This window comes from Dermacentor variabilis, chromosome 3 (genome assembly GCF_050947875.1).
Source record: "Dermacentor variabilis isolate Ectoservices chromosome 3, ASM5094787v1, whole genome shotgun sequence".
NCBI lineage: Eukaryota > Metazoa > Arthropoda > Arachnida > Ixodida > Ixodidae > Dermacentor > Dermacentor variabilis.
In genome coordinates, this window is record NC_134570.1 from 58,183,654 (window position 1) to 58,202,717 (window position 19,064).

The window sequence follows — 19,064 nt, forward strand, 5'->3', positions numbered from 1 at the left end:
CACCTTGCGGTGGCCGTGGTATCTACGCCATGTGGCCAACCGCAGCTTGATGTCAGCTATCAGCCAGTAGCAGCCACCTAAGGGAATGATGAAATATTGCATCCGATGACAAAATAGTGCGTGTAGAAGAGAGTGAGGACAGGCCCTTCTGTTGAAAAGAGAGCATTTGAGAGAAAGGTGACTTCGTGATCAGCTTGCCAGCGCCACGCACTGTGTACAACAGCAAAACTTGGCTGAGATGTTCACAGCTGCGCCCGCAGACTATGTTATTCGCCAAGCCCGAGGGTTGGTTCGGGCCCCTTTGGTAAATGCGAAGCTTTCCTTCCGAAAAACCGTTGTAGTTTTGGGCGGGTGACAAGTCTTCCTCCCATAAAATAGCATTTCGTGATTGCTTCATATGCTAGTGGCAGTAAAGAGAAATGTAAAATTAACTGAAATTGATAAGAGCAGATTTCTGGAATTGTGAACATGCTTGTCTGGCTGCAAGCTGAGGCTTTTTGTAAGCCAGAAAGGAAGCAAAAGTTAAGTTTGGGTGGGGATACTGCCACTGAGATTCCTATTGCCAGCTCCCCCGTGTGACGCCTTAGGTTTCCAGCAGTGTCCCCTCGTTGCTAGCTGATTGTACATTGATAAAAAAGGACAACATTGCTTTCAGAAGTAAGCATAGACTCTACTGGAGAGCTTGTTGAAATTCCTTGTGCATAAAAACGCCCACATACTAACAACATATAATTCCATCTAATGCGACACTGATTTCATTGGTGGCACCATGGTGCATTTGTGAAATTCAACAAGGAAAAGTTTCAATTTCATTTCCTGCACTAATAATTAATATATTTATCTAATGACAAAATGCAGAAAAGAGATTTTTTGTAGATAATGTACCATTCTAAATTGATTTTATTTTTCTCTCTGTGTGTCCTCCTATTAGTTGATAGGATGTGCATGTACAGCTGTGTGAGGCTGTTCTGAAATGGGCCAGAAGCACTGGAATTGGTGGCATGGCCACACAAGTTTTATAGCATGTCTTTGGATGCATTTTCATATCAACTGAGAATGAGAAGCATTTCTGGAGATGATGTGTGGTTTCACAGGCACACCAACCGCAGCTTTCTCGCATGTCAGTAATGCAAACATTCGTTTGCACGCAGGTGGGCACATTTGACCCGTACAGTGACGACCCCCGCCTGGCGGTGAAGAAGGTCCTCTTCTGCCTGCAAACAGGGCGCCTTGTGGTGGCCGGCACCGCAGGTCAAGTGGTCTGCTTCAGCTTCGATCCGGAAGAGTCTGAAGCCACTCCTGAGGTCAGTAGGCATTGCCACGAGCCAGTGTGATGCCGGCACTACTCCTAACACTGTTTCATTGCTGCCAGCAGTGCAGGTCGTGTATTGGTGTGGCTTTCTTGCAAGCAGTGCCTTCAGATGCCCTCAGTTATTTGGTAAAAATTCACACAAGCTTCGTTATTTGGATGCTGTAAAACACACCATTCGATTTCTCGGTATGGGTCCCACTACTCACTGTAGGCGACTAAATAGACAGCAAAGTGTATGTCGGCTATCTTAAGTGCAGTTCCAGTTCTGATGAAGCCGGTAAAAAAGACAGCTTTTCGTAGACAGCGTCAGGAAATGATGCAGGGCTACTTCGTTGTCCAGACAAGACATCGGTTGAGCAGAGTACTTCGAAACTTGACGGGAAGGCTGACTTACAGGCAAACAAAGTAAAGCTTTATGCATCTAATGTAAGCTACTTTGTGTTTTTTCATAGGTTCCCAAACACAGTGTTAGAGTACAGCTATAATAGCTGCTTTCTTTGTCTTGTGAACGCTATATGGCATCATGTTCCAGAGACGTCTTCGAAATGCATTTCGTTGCCTGGGCTCGGAGCTGTATTCCTAGCATTTAAAATAGGCTGTCTTCGATGCTGGTCAGAAGTGGAACACATCCTCACTCTGCTTTCTCGATGGTAGGCACCGACTTTGCTGTTGCACTGAGCAAGAGAAGCATATGTGGGGAGGTCGTTTGGCAATATCTCCTCAACATTTAAGTAGTGAAAGGTCATTATGGCTACAGTTTGATTGTGTGATCTGTGCAATAATGCAAGAGGCGTAGATTTAACATGATAAAATGTGGGCAAAAACCTCGTGTTTAGCGTGGGTTATTGTGGCATGCGACTTTGTAGTGCTCGTACTCGTGTGTGCAATGTGATGTGCTGCGCCTTCCTCTTCTCTTGTTTTTATTTTCGTGCGGTTGGGAGCGGTGTCTTATTCAGAACACAACGGCTAGCCCGTTTCTCTTTCTGTCCACATCGTGTTTACATATGTTGACATGGTTAATAATAATAACAACAACAACAATCCCTCCTGCAGGCTGTGCAGCTGAATTTTGTGGGCGACCGTGACAGCTTTGTGTGGAAGGGCCATGATGCTCTGCAAGTGAAGAACTGCGCTGCCAAGTCCGAGGCTGGCTTCCACCCAGACCTTGTGCTGCAGCTAGCGCCACCTGCTGGAGTTACTGCCCTGGCACTGCACTCCAAGTGGGGCCTGTAAGTGCGAAAGGCGTGCGTTTCTCTTTGCCAAATATGACAGCCGCATGTGGATAGGGCTGTACTGTAAAGACCTCCATATGCTATACCTCCCCCACCCCCACCCGCTACGACATAGTTCTCAAAAATTTTTCTCTCAGATATAAGCTTGCAATAAGTAGTTGCTCATAGCTAATATCGGATATAATGAAGGTATTTTCATATAAGGTGCGACTTCATTGTTGCGAGACTCAAATGTATGTTACACTTCAGGACATCGCCACTGCTGATAGAAAATAGTGTTCGCCTTGTTTGGCTGTATTGAGCACAGTCCTGTGAATACTTGCGAATGTTTTAAGGAAAACAGCATACGCTTTTGTCAAGTTGTGTCTGCCAAATTATGGCCACACGACGTGTTTGGTGCCTTCTTTCTTTTGCAGTATTGCCGCTGGAACAGCCCATGGGTTCGGTGTCCTGGACTTTGTACAGAAGAAAGTGGTTGTCTCGAAGTGCACGCTGAACCCGCACGGTAGGTGTCGTTTTGCTCTGAGAGGAGCTGTTCCTATATTGAACACCTGAGAGAGCCGTCTTTGCATATTCTGGCATTTCATTTCACTATTTTTGAACAGCTTCTTTTCTCTTATGAATGCGAAGCAGAGCCGCGAATGAGAAGAGCCAAATAGGGGCTTGTTTTTTGCTAGCCACAAACCATATGAAGCCAAGGAAAGCATAGGGGGAAGCTATTTCTTTTTTAAATTGAGTTATAGAGATGATAAGGTATAAGAAAGTAAGGTATAATACCTTAGAAGGTTATAATATCTTAATAAGGTTATACCTTAGAAAACACAGCCTCTGGCTCTGGCCAGTAATCATAAGAAATATAATTTGAAATGTATTCTGTATTCACACCTTTCTTGTTACGATTTATTTTTGTGTTTACGCAGACCTGGCCGCATCAGGCGATATGATGTCCCGCCGGAAGTCCTTCAAGAAGTCCTTGCGTGAGTCATTCCGTCGTCTGCGCAAGGGTCGTTCCCAGAGAGGCCGGAAGGACAAGTCCATGACTAAATCGCCAGAGAGCCGGAGGCCCAGGTGCGTCATTAAGCAGCATGCAACATGCGCAAGGATTTTGACTGTCTAATTGCATGACATGTTCCTGCATTAGTTGTAAGCACTAAAATAGGGAGTTCTGAATTTAATTTGCTTTGATTTGGGAGCCTGACTCATTGTGAAAACCGAAATAAGGTTCATTGGCTTGTCTCCTATATTTGTGTGTTGTACCTGGAAGCTTAAGGCCAGGCCCAGCTAGTTCACTTAAAGGCCAACTGCAATGAAATTTTGGTTCGCATAAAAAGTGTGTGCTTCACAAAATGTTTGCAAAAAAATCGATGTTTTTCATACCAAAACTGAAAAAATATGCCGCCATTATCACTCGCCAGAAGTGACATACTATTTAGACTGGAGAACCAATGCCTTAGTCGTCTGCTTCCCTTGCTTGTATATGGTTCCCGTGTATCAGCGAACAGGTCGCACATGTCTGCTAGCCACTAAGTTACAGTCGAAACTCGCGGGACGCGCGAAAAATTTCGTTGAAGTGAAAATTTCGTTGTGGCAAAATTTGCCCCAAAACACTGTAAAATTTGACTACACACTCGCAAACATAATTTATTTCCAAAAAAAAAGTCTGTCATCTTTGTTTGCCTCCGTCCTTTGGTCATCATAGCCGTGGTGCGATGTTCGCACTCAGTCAGCAGCTGCATTGCGACATCGTCATCGTGGGTGCCAATGAAATTACATATGACGTCAAAAGCGTCCATTACATCCAGTGCACGAGGCGGGGCCGATGCATCTTGTGCATCACTTTCATCATCTGACGACGCGTCGTTACGGCGGACCTCTTCGTCGTTCAACTCTTCATGAACAATTACGTCCGCGTCAACGGCAGTGTACTCATCTATGATGACGTCCGTTGGTACATTTCCGGTGTCTCGAAGTGCTGCCCACGCCGCCATAACTTCTGTAGAGGGTGGCTGCACTCCAAAATGGTCGTCTTCCTCGCCCGTTGTCAAGTTGTTCGTCATTTTAGCCTCAGGCATAAAGCCCGTGGCGCAAGGCAATATTCAATTATGCTGCGCTGGGTCGCCGCTTCTGCTGATTGGTATTTTCTTGGCACGCATGTCGAGGAATCATGTAAACAACGCCTTCTCAAGATCCTCGTGTGCAGCTTGAGTCAACTTCTTCCGTTTGGCGGACGCCCCCGAAGAAAGAGCACTGGTGATCATGTCCTTCGACTTCAAAATTGTCGACAGCGTGCTGTTGGAGATGCCGAACTGTGGTGCAACGTCTCCTTTTTTTCTGCTGCTCGAAGCCTCGCTGATGATTCGCGCCTTCACTTCCAAGGAAAGAAACTTCCGCTTTGTTGCCGTGCTGGCCGAGCGCACAAGCACAAATGAAAATCTGCGTCACCGCGTTGCTCCAGCGATTGCGTGACCTAGGATGCATACGGATTCGCTATGGCTCCCGCTTGGCAGAGTGGGCCGGCGTCTTGTCGCAAGGCGGCTAGCCACATCGTCATCATCACCAAACAATGGTGCCCCTCCATGAGTTTGTTTATTGGCGACGGTGCAGTGGCCGCACATTTTCGGTGTACCTAAGCGGCGTGGGTGTTCGAAAAATTGCAGACGATTGGGGTTATGTTTATTTTATCTCAAAACAAATTTTAAAGCCCAGCTCAACCGAGCAAAAATTTCGTTGAAGTGAAAACAAGCCCGAAAAATTGTTCATTGTGGCGAGAACTTTTTTGCATTGACTTCTATGGCTAGCTGACGGGGAATTGGAAATATTTCGTTGAAGTGGCGTTTGTTGTAGCGGGGTTCGACTGTAGTTTATTCGGCTTGCTGCTTCATGCGCAGTGCCCATGCTGTTTCATGCCTACAATGCAAAATATTCTCTGTATCAGGCCGTTTTTCTATATCTGGTTGTCTATAGAGCCTCGATGCATTCCGGCTCCACTCGGAGATGAAGAGCGCGTTGGGTTGACCAAGCTAAAAGCAAGGATATAAGCCTCGTGCACCGCCTATAGAGGCGCCACTGAAAACCACCTAGCGGACGCTTCCAACAGTACACGCGGGAGCAGTAGCAGACGACAACCCTTTGCAGCAAGGATGGCTGAAGTTTGCGGCTGCGATTTCTCCTTTGTTCGGGTGCCAGGCTGCTTCTTCTGCAGTGACAGCTGTAGGGGAGATGGTGACCTCTGTGCGAGCGGGTATGAACATGATGTTACCGGTGTTTGGGACAACATAGTCCACATACGTGCAAGGTGTGTCCCGCAGACAAACGCCGTGAACCCCATTTACATGACGTGGAGCTCATGTTCACTAGCCGATAAATTTTGTTGAGTGATGCGATCTCTCGATGGTTTTTTTTATTCTACCCTTGCTGCAATGCTGCTTCTGTACCTGAATAATAAGCACCTGTTGTTAGAGCAGACTTATATCAAACAAATCCGCACGGTGCAATCTCTGCATATGCCGTTGTGATTTTTCTGCCGATGAATACATGTGACATCGCCGATTAAGTGCAGTCAAAGTTGCCTCAAGAAGAGCAATTGCCAATTTATTGATGGAAACGCGTACACTAGCCAACGAAGTCACCAAACACACGGGTTAATAAAAGCGCGTGTTAGTGCTGTACCACCGATGCAATTCTGCTGCATACGGCGATGAACTACCATTCCTGCTACAGTTTGTGCAATTTTAAATTCCCCAAGGGAGCTGCTTGGAAACGTACAAAGCTAAAGACTGACTAACTTTTCAGTACTTTTTTATATTACTAGAGAGAGGTGCCACATGATATATTTAAAGGCAGAGCAGCGCCAGTCAAAGTAGATGAGCGCTGGCGGCAAGGCCTGGTTTAGTCGTCTGCAGCGAAAGTATAAGAAAGAATTCAGTGGAGTACAAAACTCACATGCAAGAAGGGACTACGTTGTGAAACAAACAAATCACTCGGCGTGTTAAGTTTGTTCAGGCAGCATCGAGATGTGATGACTTCCCAAATGGGACGCTTACTTTCAGCGAGAAATGAAACAAAATTACCATATGCAGCAGCTATTAGCAATTCTCGCCCTGAACTACCTATTTTCTAAACACATTTCCAAAAACGCAAACAATATCTAAGATGCCCTCGGGCGAAAAGAATAAAGCTGTTAAAGAAGCACTTCCTTGGTATCATTCCGATAAGACACAGCGTGACTTATACCCTTTACAAACAAAGCAGGGTGAAAACTTCGCAGCTCAAAAGAATCGACAAGAGTTATGCATGGAGAAACTAGCAACAGTTAAACATGTGCAAAGCCACGCATAAAATAGATGTAAAAACATCAAGTGTGTGACAGCTGGTGCGAGGATTTACCGTGCCACATGAAACCAACAATTTCAGTTCTTGCAAACTTCAGTAGCTTTAACATACAACGTAATGTGCTCGTGCAGTCGTGCTGCCTAGCTGGCGCAAAGCGGTAAAGAAGTGGAAAACAATATAAGCGGCAAACAGCATTCCGAACTTCAGCGAAATGCCTTTAAAGGGACATTAAAGGTTACTATTAAGTGAACGTGGACTGTTGAAATACCATCCCAGAAACCTCGAAACGCTTGTTTCGTGCCAAGGAGAGACTAATGAGAAAATGCGTTCTGAAGCGTCCGCGTACCTCTAGCGCAGTTCAAATCGCCCGCCCTCCGATTGAGGAGCACTGACATCATGGTCTCATAGTGACGTTGCACCATCGGTGAGTAGAACGGCGTCAGCAGACGGCGCTACGGCTTTTCTGCGCAAAACGCAAACACGCGGCCAGAAACAGAGCCAAGACAGAGCCGACAGCAGAGTGAAAGCGGGAGTATGGTGGCTAGCGGAAGTAAAAACGCGCGACCATAAGCTGGTACTTTATTCTATGACGCAAACTTCGACGCTCGTCACAATGGACCCTGACAACTACAGATTGGCTCGCGATGCTGGGCTCAACTTCAGCGATTTGAGCACTGACGAGCGCGACCTGCTGCTGAGGGCTCGCGCTGCCGGCGTCGTTGCGTACTACGACGGTGGCCTCGACACCGGCTCTTCGGAGCGGGAAAGCAGCGAGGGCTTCCCACGACATCACAAGGACGTGGCATTCTCACTGCTTGTTCAAAATGAAAGTTTCGCGAGCCAGCAGAACCCGCACAGCACGACGCGATAACGAAACTACTGAAACTCCAAAGCTTGCGCGGCGTAGAGTCGAGGGCGCAGAGTCGAGCGAAAACGAAACCTTTCGACCACCCATACTACTGAAGGGTAACGTCAAAATGTTATTTTTTCTTAGAATCGAATAGACGTAGACAAGTAGCACTTTCTTCCGTCTTATAATCGAATGAAATGATATTTTAATACGAGTAGTTGAGTATTAGTAACACAAATTATTAGGAGTGCTTTCGTCATCGGGCTAGTACCTGAATGTCGCTGGGGGGTCTCAAATCGTGTCATGCATTTACCTCAATTTCTCGGTTACTAAAGCTCTGTTCGCGATTAGATTGACGCCTTAGACGTTTTTGAACATTGCTCTACCACTTTGACTTGACTTTCTGGTAACCTTTAGTGTCCCTTTAAACCTCATGCTGCACTGCAGAGGAACTTCGTTGCTGCCGCGTCTAACTATGATCGAGTGTAAAAAAACACCGACGAGACAAAGGAAAGGATGAGAACAAGAAATTTCTCTTCGAAGCGACAATCCATTTTTGCTACCGTTGCTCCCGCTGATGAGGCTTTGCCGGGAATGATTAGAACCGCATCGCCGGCACGTTTTCACCGGTATTTGAGCCCCCACCCTGCAACAATTCTTCTTCGACATTCCCTGAAGCTTTGGCCACCCCACAGGTGCGAATGGTGTTGCCTATCTTGCTCTGAAAACGTGAATAAGACAGAGAAGCACGATCAACGACACAACAAACTACGGCGCGCGAGGCCCCTCTCCCGTGTGTTCTGCGCAAGGCCACCACCAGTGGCCCGTCTGTCCGTGTGCACGGCACGTATAGCCCGGTGTAATGCGATCGTAATTTGTGCGCGGTGCAGTTACGTACGTCCGCGAAAATTGGGCACTACACGGTCTAGCGTGGCTGGTGCTGGAATAGAACGTCGTCCGTCTCATGCTGGAGCCACTTGAGCAGAGCGCATCGCGCGTTAGCTTGGCTCACCAGCAGCAGACTGGCGTATAGTTTGGGTTCACTGAGCGAGCATACAGACTCTGCGACTTCGACAAACCAAGCACTGAATGATCAACAGTCATGTACGGTTCTGGGACTTTCGCCATATCCGCGTCACTACCGCTCACCGCCCATCGCATGCATTGTCAGCTTAGGCGCTATTTAAAAGTTGCCGATAAGAAAATTGGACAATTGCCAGCCCTGCGACTTTGCCAAGATTATATTGATAGTATATGCTCAGGTTATGCCATATTTAGTCAAGTCTAGGCCAGCCCTAATTCTAAGCTGGCCCTGAATGTCAAAAAAAAAAAAAGTTACTTGAGTGTAGGTCGAACAAGAAAGTGAGGGCAGCGTTCACAAAATGAAAACAGCATTTATTTAATATGAACATGCTGAGCTGACTCAGCCTCGTCATTGCTGCCAGCCTCGTACGCTTGTGGACATGCGCAAGCTCACGTCTGAGCGCCCACGCATGTGCAGACAGTGTGGCAAGGCTCGTACGCGTGGAAACGCAGCACGATCTCAGTGAACAGCTCCTCTCTGTTATAGTGCCACTTATCTTCCTTATCGCTGTCATCTCCTCGTTGCGGCACACTCAAAAAGCATCTCCTGTTGCCTCCTCCGACGATGGATGTTTCTCTCAACGATGCTGCAGTCCCGCACGGCTTGAACATTTGTCTATGCCTGTGCAGCTAGCACAACGTTTCATTTGAAAGCGGCACTATAGTGGTACAACCACGCCATGCCACACGACAATGTGCTACAGGCCAAAATGACATCATCACCTGTGTACTTCAGTTAGCTACGGGCGCAGCTAGTAGTGGCTGCGATACTGACTTTTCTATTGGCACCAGCTGTGCACCATATTTATTATCATTTTCAATTACAAACTGGGATGTTATTTAATATCCTCGAATCCAAGCCGACCCTAGAGTTTGGTATAAGATTATTTGAAAAAAAAAAAAAGGAAACTAGCTGCCTAGATTCTAATAAATACGGTACATTGCAGCCCGAAGACATTGAACCCACATATAACGAATTATTGTATACACCAAACAGCTGTAAAATACTATTGAAAATTTTTTAAAAAATTTAATATTATAGATCGAATTACCTATATATCGAACTTTTTCTGTAATCCCGTTCAGATTCAATATACAATGAAACTTCGTTAAACCGCAGTGGGCTGGAGCTCTGAAAAAGTACGTACTAAACGGTAGTGCTGTTTAACCGAATAGCATCAGATCGCCCACTTACCTGCCAGTTCAAAAGTAAACTTTTGAACTGGCATGCCAATCTCAACAAAATTGGGCAGGATGCCTTATCTCCTTGTCATTAGAACATGTAGTAAAGTTGATTACCCTAGCACAAAAATAAAAAAAAAAGTCATACATGTACCATTGAGCAAACGAGTGAGTCGCCTTAGGAAAACTTTCATTTTTAAAATGATAAAGGTAGATAAACATATTCTGAATAAATACCTTGAATAAATAAATGTCTATCAGCTTACACCGGCTGGGCCATGCCAATAGAATATAGACTGGATGTCAGCAACCCGGCATCGTCACTGACATATTCAGCGCCTGGATTCAGCTCAACAAAAGACTTACGCTTAATCTGTGTTGCCTTTGCAGCCTTGGAAATTTAGCTGAAATAGGTGTTAGACGAGACCTCAAAAAGCAGGGTAATTTAGAGAGTGCTGCTTACCCTACGTTTTGGTAAAGCGCACAAGGTATTGCGCAGGAGAGGGGAGGAAGAAGGCAGCATGTCTTCTGCCATGGCCAGCCCTGCTTCTCGGCACAACGAGTCTGCCATCGACCCCGGCTCACCCCTGTCGGAGGCCAAACCTGTCGAGCGCCAGGTGGAAGCGCGTTCCACAGATGATGCCCTTTCGTCCATGGTCCGATGTCTCTGCTTCTCCAGCAGCTTCATCCTTCACAGTGAGTCCCGGTGGCTATGTCCTGTCGTTTCTAGTTTTTCTTGTTGTTCTTGTGTGGCCCCCTACATTTACTGGTAGTTGAAAAGAGGAAGTGCTGTTGTAGAGCTACAACAGACCCTTTTAGAAATAAGCTTTTTAAGCAGCTTGATCCGACGCAAGTGAATAGTTTAGGGACTGCTGTTTAGGTTGCCGTAGACGTAGTGCTTGAAATTGCTAAAAAAAAGAAGTTGCCCTTGTCATCACTACTTTCTCTTGTCTGTGTCCTATTTCATACTGTGCATTGCTAATATTTACAGTCACTGACTGATCTTTCAGACCTCGCAGGGACCAAAAAAACCATATTTACTCAATTCTAATGCGCCCTTGATTGTAACCCATACCGATTTATCATGACCAAAAGAAAGTAAAAAAAAAAGCCGCCCTCGATTGTAGCACGCAGCCTTTTACCGTGACTTAATGAAAGACAAGTCTTTTACAGTACCGCACAACTCATTCTTTCATACAGAAATACAACTTTCTGTCATATGGAAAAACAAATATTTACTCCGAATGCTCTAAAATTGCAATAAATAAAAAAAGTTGCAGTTTCGCTCAAAAGACGAAGCATCGATTTCGATGACAAATTAGTAGACTGCTATGCAAAAAGTAAGGTAGTTTTATTGGCCGTACAAATGTCTAAACATTCGCTTACTAGCTAAATTAACAGGTATCGTGTTACGCACACACAAGGAAACATGAACACGTCTCACTCGATGATCACGGAAACTTTTTATCAAAACGCTGGAGTAATGAAGTACGGCGGCAGGAGCGAGTTGTGTGTGGCCTCTCGCTTCAAAGTGAAACCAAGCAGCGAGAACACAGCACGGTGCGCCTAGATGCGTAGGCTCTGTCTCCATCGCAGATCGCTTTCAATATAGGGGCGGTGCAGCCTCCGGAGTAGAACATTTTTTTCTGTTTGCGCCAGTCCCGCATGCAAGTTTCAGGAACTCCCAACGCCCATGATGCAGCCCGATAACCGTCCATCTCCGCACGCGGGATCACTTTCCTTTCAATTGTGGCATCGTGATGAACTCTGCGCCTCTTTGCAGTCGGCACTTTCATGCTGTTAGAGCAAACGCAGAAAACGGGAAGGCTGACGGTGGACTAACCTAAGCACACGCACTACGGCACATAGGGGGAGCTACAGCTGCTGGGCTCAAAGTGCACACGGGGCAGCCATTTTGAAATGCCGACGGCGATATGGTAACGCAATTCTGATGCGCATGCAATTTCGCACCCGTTTTATCTGGAAAAACAGTGTGCATTAGATTCGAGTAAAAAACAGTAGTCAGAAAAATCAAACAGTCCGAAAAACTCGTTCAACCAAAAAAATAAAAATTTATTAGGCTTAAAGTGGCTTAAAAAAAATCGCTATTAATGCTCTGGCTCACACTACGCTTGGAGGTGATGAGACTTGCTTGAATTTGCCAAGAGTGACGTCTCCGTATATACAGTTGACAAGAGCATCACCGCGTTGGCAATTTCCACCAACGGAGTTTGCCACGTGGATTGAAGAAAATTGAAGAAATGAGCAACATTTACGTGTACATGTGCTGTACCTGGTCACAGTATAAGCACCGAAACATCAAATAACTGCACTAGCAGCCATTCAGACTGTGCCTAACATTGTGTTGTGGCGATTTGCGCTCTTCCTCATGGTTACGTTTTCCAGGCTATCCCTTTAAGAAACGTACAACAGGGTGCTGTAGAAAAAAATTAAATAATTCTCAGATTGAATTGGTTGAACATTCACTGTTCGATTCATATTTGTAATTAGAGTACTTGCAAGTTCCTGGTTCTTATCACTTGTCTTTCTTTCTTTCGTTTCAGATGCAGCAACAACACCAACCCTCTGGGCTGGCACCAATGCTGGTGCCATCTTTGTTTACACCCTTGCTTTTCCCCCAAGCGACAAGCGGGACTCCGATCCAGTTCAGTGCACCCTTGGTAAGCCGTTAAAAAAGGTTACTTTGGCACACGAAAGCAAGCTATGCTTTGTGTTTGAAGTAGTTGTGAAGTGCCTTGTCTGAAGCTATTGTGCATCTTGTGTGCCTCCGAGATCTCCGATCGCACAACAGTTTGCTTGACACCTTGCTTGGCGTTTGCACTGTTCAGTGTTATCTCGTCTGAGGCCTCTTGCGTGTAATATGTCTTATCACTCATAAAGAAAGACTGAAGTGTGTGAAGAAAAACCTTGGAGGCAACAGGCTGTCATTTGTCAAGTGCATGCCAGGTGGTTCCACAATCCCGCACTGCAGGAAGCACAAGGTGCTTCGTATCTGCCGCTTGCCTGGTGTAAGCACACAAATGTGCATCTGAAGCAGTGAGTGATGTGTAAAAGTGCATGCTTCAGTGGCTGTGTGTGCGCCTGCACTTGTTATTGTAAGTCCTTTCTATTCGAGATTTATTCAAGGAGCCGTTAGTCTTTTTAGTCACCACATTTTCCCAGAGAATTTTGCATGGTCCCATGTACGTAGAGTCATTGCCTGTGCCGTATTTTCTGGTGGTTGCTGTTTGCATTTTAACGTGAGAGCATTAAGGGTCCCATGTTGCAGAAAATCCGGTGTTGGTGTTGGCATTGGCGGCATTGTCCATTTAGAGAAAAATCATCCCGAACCACGTATCCCGGTTTGTTCTGCAGCGCCGTCTGCTACAGATTCGGAGTAAACCGGAAAAGGCCTAGCGACGATATGGGTGGCGAGCAGTCAGAGGCGATAAAGCTGCCGGGACACCAGAGCATAGCCAGACCACTCTGTCGCTGAGTGGCCGTGTTGCTGTACCGCAGGAAGATCATCTGTACTGTGCGACAGGCAGATCTTGCCGTTTCCCAGCAAGACCGCTGTCAGCCGGCGGTCCACGAACTGCAAATGGCGTGCGGCGAGTTGCTGCGTCGCTAACAGCAACGCGCCTTCAAGAAAAAAAAAGAAGGAAAAAAAAAAAAACAGACATGGGAACTTCTTTTCGTGAACAGGATGTGACAGGCCAGTGTTGCCTGGGTGCGGTGCGTGATAAGGGTACAGAGAAAAAGGGGGGGGGGGTGCTTTTCCACAACGGCACAGAAATTTGCAATTAGCAGTGAAGTTGGGGTGCTCTTGCACCGGTGGGGGTGCTTGCTCAGAATTTGTCAGGTTGTAATTTGAATATGCAAGAAAACATAATTACGTTGCATGGCAACCACAGTGTAGGAATATTATCAGAGGTGTGTGAACGGCGCCCGTCCTAGCATACCGGTTTTGCATTCGCTTCAGGCAGTTTCCGTAAGATGGTGCCCTCCTCTTGGGGCCATCGGTGGACAAGCACAGCGAAAGATGAAAGAGCGAGCGCAAAGCGGGAGATGGAAGGACGCGAGCCCCAAATTGCGGAGACCAATGAGAGCAGCCCCTTCAGTGACATGCTCGTGGGAAACCGGTGTTATGCAGACCCGCCTGACCGCTCGTTTCATACTGTTTGCCTTGTGCTTGCTTCGATTGCCGTGGTGAGAAAGAAACGGGTGAACGGGTTCACAAAATGATTCATACTGCAAGAAACCGTGCGAAAGCAACACACGTATACATACCAGTACAAAGCACAACAGAAGTGCTCGCAACTGCGTGTAACGAACGCGAACGATGGTGTGGTGTCGATGTGGCTTCAATTTTTAGAATGAGCTGGCGGCCCCGAACACAAAGCGCCGCCCCTCGGAGGATGGCCAAAACACACGCAAGTTGTCAGCATGCCCTCGGCACGACCAGGCGCCGCCGTTCGCACACCTCTCATAATATTCCTACGCCATGGTGGAAACTCAAACATAAACCTCGTTTCCAGTTGCCATTCAAAGTTTTTCTTAGTGGCCACGGGCACTAGGTGTGGATACTAGGGGGACCTAGTGAGTGGGTTGTTGTCTTTGACTTAATGAAGTGTGTTGGAGACATGTACTTATGTGTACATGAGTAATTATGAATATTCCAATTATGAATGAGGTAATTATACAAAATTTATGGTGATTGCGATAGTCCATTGTATTTGGACAATTGGATGCACTTGTATCGCATGAAAATTCTATTTTGGAGGAAATGAAAGGTGAAGCAGCCGTTTCACTTCTCCGTGTGCACCTCAACCGTGCCGTGAGGGAAGGAACGCCTGTGTGCGTGACATTTAGACAGAAGCAGATTGCTTCCACTGCTCGCGGATGCCACTAGGAGGAGTCATGACGTCAGCGTTTAGGGCATAAAGTGCCAGAGCGCGCTCTCGTAGTAATTAGCCATGTGACTCAAGACCATGGCAAATGAATGAGAAGGCAATGCAAACGGGGCCCGATAACGCTATTGTGTTCCACTCTTAAGGACAAAGCTTAAGCGTCCTCGAATATTTTTTCAGCTGTTACTGATTTTGAAAAAGGATCTTGCTTGAAAGTTCTCATTTTGTGGCTCCTCGATTCATTCAGACAGATAACAACACTGTAACTGAAGGAGTGGCATAAAGGTGGGTAACAAATATGGCGAATGAGTGTGGGGTATAGGGCGCACCGCCACTGCTGTCTAGGCCGAGTGTTACAGCTTAACGCACCGTAATGAGAGCCCTCAAATTGAAGCGAGAGCTCACAGTTCTCTGCGTGCAGTGGTTCTTATCCCACTTGTCATCACTACTTGAAGTCACTACCATCGCCATGACGCAGACAAGCATGCTCTGCAATTATGCACCTGGAAAGCTAGCAATACCAGCAGAAAGATGATATACAGAACTTTTGCAGCTCTTTGTGTTGTACACAGAGGGAACGTGTTGTGGTAGGAGATATCGACAAGGGCCCCTGCGCCTCTCAGTACGCGTGCTCTGTGAAAAAAAAGCAAATAGAGAGAGAGAGAAAAGAGAAAAAAGGATTGCTTTCACGTTAGTGTTAAAGGAGTACTGACAAAAAGAATTTTTGGATCTTTTCTATGGTGACCAGTAACTAATGACCCTGTAATTAAGACACAAAACTTTGTTCGTTTCAGTGCATGGGGGTTACAGTTAATGCCCAATTCGTTGGACATGCCCAATAATTGGGATGCCTTTGCAGCACCCTGTAGAGCCAGTGCATAGGGATGTTTGAATTTTTAAAGCTGAAACCTTTGGCATATAATTTTCTGACTTTTTCCGTGACTTCAGGTCCAAAATGTCACTTATCAAAGCCACTGCTGCCTCCATCTTGATTACCTCACAGCTTTGAACCAGCGCTTTCGCGCACCAATCTGCTGGCCGCCATAGCCACCACACCAACACTAAGGCTTAGTTGCTTTTGTGTTCATGACCAAGCTTCCTGCTTTTCGAAGCTGTGTTTTTCATTGTCAGAATTTGCTGCTGTCAGCAATGGTGGTGACTTTGGCTTTGTCATCCTTGCAAATTGCTTCAAAGTGCAACAAATATGGCAAGAATCAAGTGTTGTTATGCAGTCAAGCATACTCAGTGTGTTGTGATGAAGCATACCAAGAGCAGAAAGGGGTTACTGTCATGGGACACAGTATGCATTCTTTAATTATACACGCATTTCTGTCACAGTATGAGCACTGACACACCTAATAGGTGCACTGACTGGCCTTCAGAGCTGTTTTGCACGTGCCTGTGGTGATCTGAGCCCTTGGGGACAGCAAACGGCATGCGTTCACTAGAGAGTTTCAGCTTGTCCTGCAATTTGATAAATGCAAACGAACTGAGCATTTTACCATATCAGCGCAGGTGCATACGTGAACGGCCTGCGCAATGCAGCCACCCGGTGGTGCAGAGCTCAACCAGACAAACACAGAGCTAGTATTGCAGTAATCAAGTGTATGTTGCTTTGCTGCTTGCGCAAATTTTCAACAGCTACATGGTTACCGCTGCCGAAAATTTACACCAGCAGTGAAGTAACATACACTTGGTTACTGCAGTATTATGTCTGTGTTTGCCTGGTTGAGCTCTGCACCATCTGGTGGACTGCTCCACATAGTTTAAAATTTAATTTAAATATTTATCAACCTGCGCTTGGCTATTGATATTCTGTAGAGGTGTGTGTGTCCACAGAAATCGAACCCGCAAGTTATTTTGACTTTAAAGTTTTGTGCCACTACTCCTTTAAACTGAATGGGTTGCGCAGGATGGCCAAGTTTGCCTTATTCGGAGGTGAATCACAGTCCTGTGCTTGTTGGAAACATCCCTTATGCTCCCTGCAGGCAAGGAGATCCACCTGAAGCACAAGGCTCCAGTGATATCCATCCACATCATTGATGCCCGTGGCTACCCCATATCGGACCCGTTTGAGGAGGAGCCCAAGGGCCTGGTGCCGCCTCAGAGGGTGCTCATTTGCTCTGAGGAGCAGCTGAAGGTGAGCTTCTGGTGCAGATATTGACAGTGCCACGTTGCAGCTCGAAGGTTTTACACAGTGTAACACCCATTCTGGATCGCTGCATTTCACCGGCTGCTGCATCTTGTGCTGTTTTGCGCAATGTTGGTAGACTCCCACATGATGTACTTCCACTGAATGCATCATATTTCTGGTTTGTTACTGCATCTTACGTTACATTTTGGAGCAGGCGGTGGCATAAATTTTGCTGTTTGGAGATGAAATACAGTTTACTTGCAAACCTAGTGTATCCGGTGGGTGAAAAGGGGAGCCTAATTACACGTGACCAAGCTTCCTAGTTGGACATCATGTTGTGGCTTCCACTAACATGCAAACCATAACATAGTGTTATCGTACAGTTGTTCTTGGCTAGTACATTTTGGGCCCAATAAATGGCTGGAAGTTTCCGGTTGAAAATAATGCTGGTGATACAATCTGTTGTTTCTAAACACTGAATTCAGGTTTTGCCACCATTGTGCACCTAATGTCTCTAATGCCAGCTAAGTTTCTTTAAAACCTGACGTTCACTCTGATACATTTCATTGTTGACATATGAATGCACAGTGAAGATTGCTGGTGTTCATAACAAACTTGTGAGCCTTGCCTGCTTAGTACATCTTTTTTGTTGAAATCATGGGCATAGATTTGGGATTGACACTTCTACTTGTTTGTGTGGTGTTACAGTGCAGTCCACTTATAACGATATCAAAAAGAAAGAAAATGACGATCTCTATAACCGATCATCACTATATGTGGGCTGCCGTAAAGAAAAAGCTGCCGAACATACCTTTGTAGCTCCGAAACCAAATTTGCCACTTGGACTAAAATATAGATTTTGTAAAAAGTAGGCTGTGAAAAAAAAAATTTTATTTATACTTCTAAACAGCATGTCAAGCAATATGTGTGCTGAAACAGTCAGAAATCTTCACTTACTTTCGTTGAAGTTTCAGTTTCAAAACCACGGTGTGCATCGTGTCCAGCTGCTGTGCGAACACTGTCGGCAATAATTTGGTGTGCATGAAATCAATGAGCGAATTGTTTGATGACAGTGCACTTTGGGCGAACATCGGGGTCGTCGTCAGAGATGGGCCATTGTCAATCTCGTTGCCTCCGCCGCACAACACCGCCGTGTGTCGCGATAGCGATAGCCCCGTCGGAGATCTCTTCGCAGAACGATCCAGTGCTATCTGCACTCATAATTTCCTCCATCGAAGTACCACCTGTTTCATCGTCAGTAGCAACGTGGTCCCAGAGCTCGGTAATTTCAGTGGCTTCCACCGTGTTAATTTCACCCATGGGGGCTTTAGCCCTGGTGCAAAAAGCCCGCCTTTCCCGTCGATCGGCATGTCCACTGGTTCCAGCCTTCATGATCGCGGCACTCCCATTATTCAGAATCGTCTATATAATCAACTGCGTGAGCTTCGTACTTGTTTGAGTCTTCTAGTATTTGCAGCTTCGTCTCAGTTGACACAGCTTTGCGCTTTATTGGCGCACCTACCGCTGTTCTTGGGCTGCTTCCAAGGTGCATATCTGCTTTCTCTGAGAGAGAGAGAGAGAGAGAGAGAGAGAGAGAGACTATAGAACAGGCGTGCAAGCACCATTTGCTTTCACTTTTTCTTTTCTCTTCTCTGGAAGCTTGCACGATCTTGGGCAATGCAGACGCCAAGCAGCTCGCGCTAGCGTGTAGCACACTGCGCTGTCTTGCGAGGCTCTCCATAGCTTTTGTAAACTATGCATGGGTGGAACGTGCTGTGCAGTAAAGGCAGCAGGTGCCAACTCGTGTAGGCAAGCGTTTCGCCTCATCTCAGCATCGTTTGTTTAAAGAGAACTTAGCAATGCAAATTTCATGATTGTTCTGCAAAGAAAATGCTTTCCAGAAAACAAACTTTCGATCGTTGTGTCCAATATGCAGTGAATAATGTTTTTCTTTTTTTCTCATAGCCCCAACACATAAGTTGACACTTTTAGATCGACTCATCGTCATGGCTGATATGTTGTTATACGT

The 19,064-nt window shown here is 46.1% G+C and overlaps 1 protein-coding gene across 1 annotated transcript in view; it reads left to right on the forward strand.

The window, feature by feature from the left end:
• Window positions 1-19,064, forward strand: part of l(2)gl (LLGL domain-containing protein l(2)gl) — a 58,157-nt gene that overhangs the window by 27,334 nt on the left and 11,759 nt on the right. Inside the window, exons 13-19 of the mRNA XM_075685265.1 lie at window positions 1,152-1,304; window positions 2,366-2,541; window positions 2,961-3,049; window positions 3,465-3,612; window positions 10,491-10,687; window positions 12,556-12,672; window positions 16,890-17,041. Coding sequence (XP_075541380.1) covers window positions 1,152-1,304; window positions 2,366-2,541; window positions 2,961-3,049; window positions 3,465-3,612; window positions 10,491-10,687; window positions 12,556-12,672; window positions 16,890-17,041 — 1,032 coding nt within the window. The remainder of the gene's footprint in view (window positions 1-1,151; window positions 1,305-2,365; window positions 2,542-2,960; window positions 3,050-3,464; window positions 3,613-10,490; window positions 10,688-12,555; window positions 12,673-16,889; window positions 17,042-19,064) is intronic.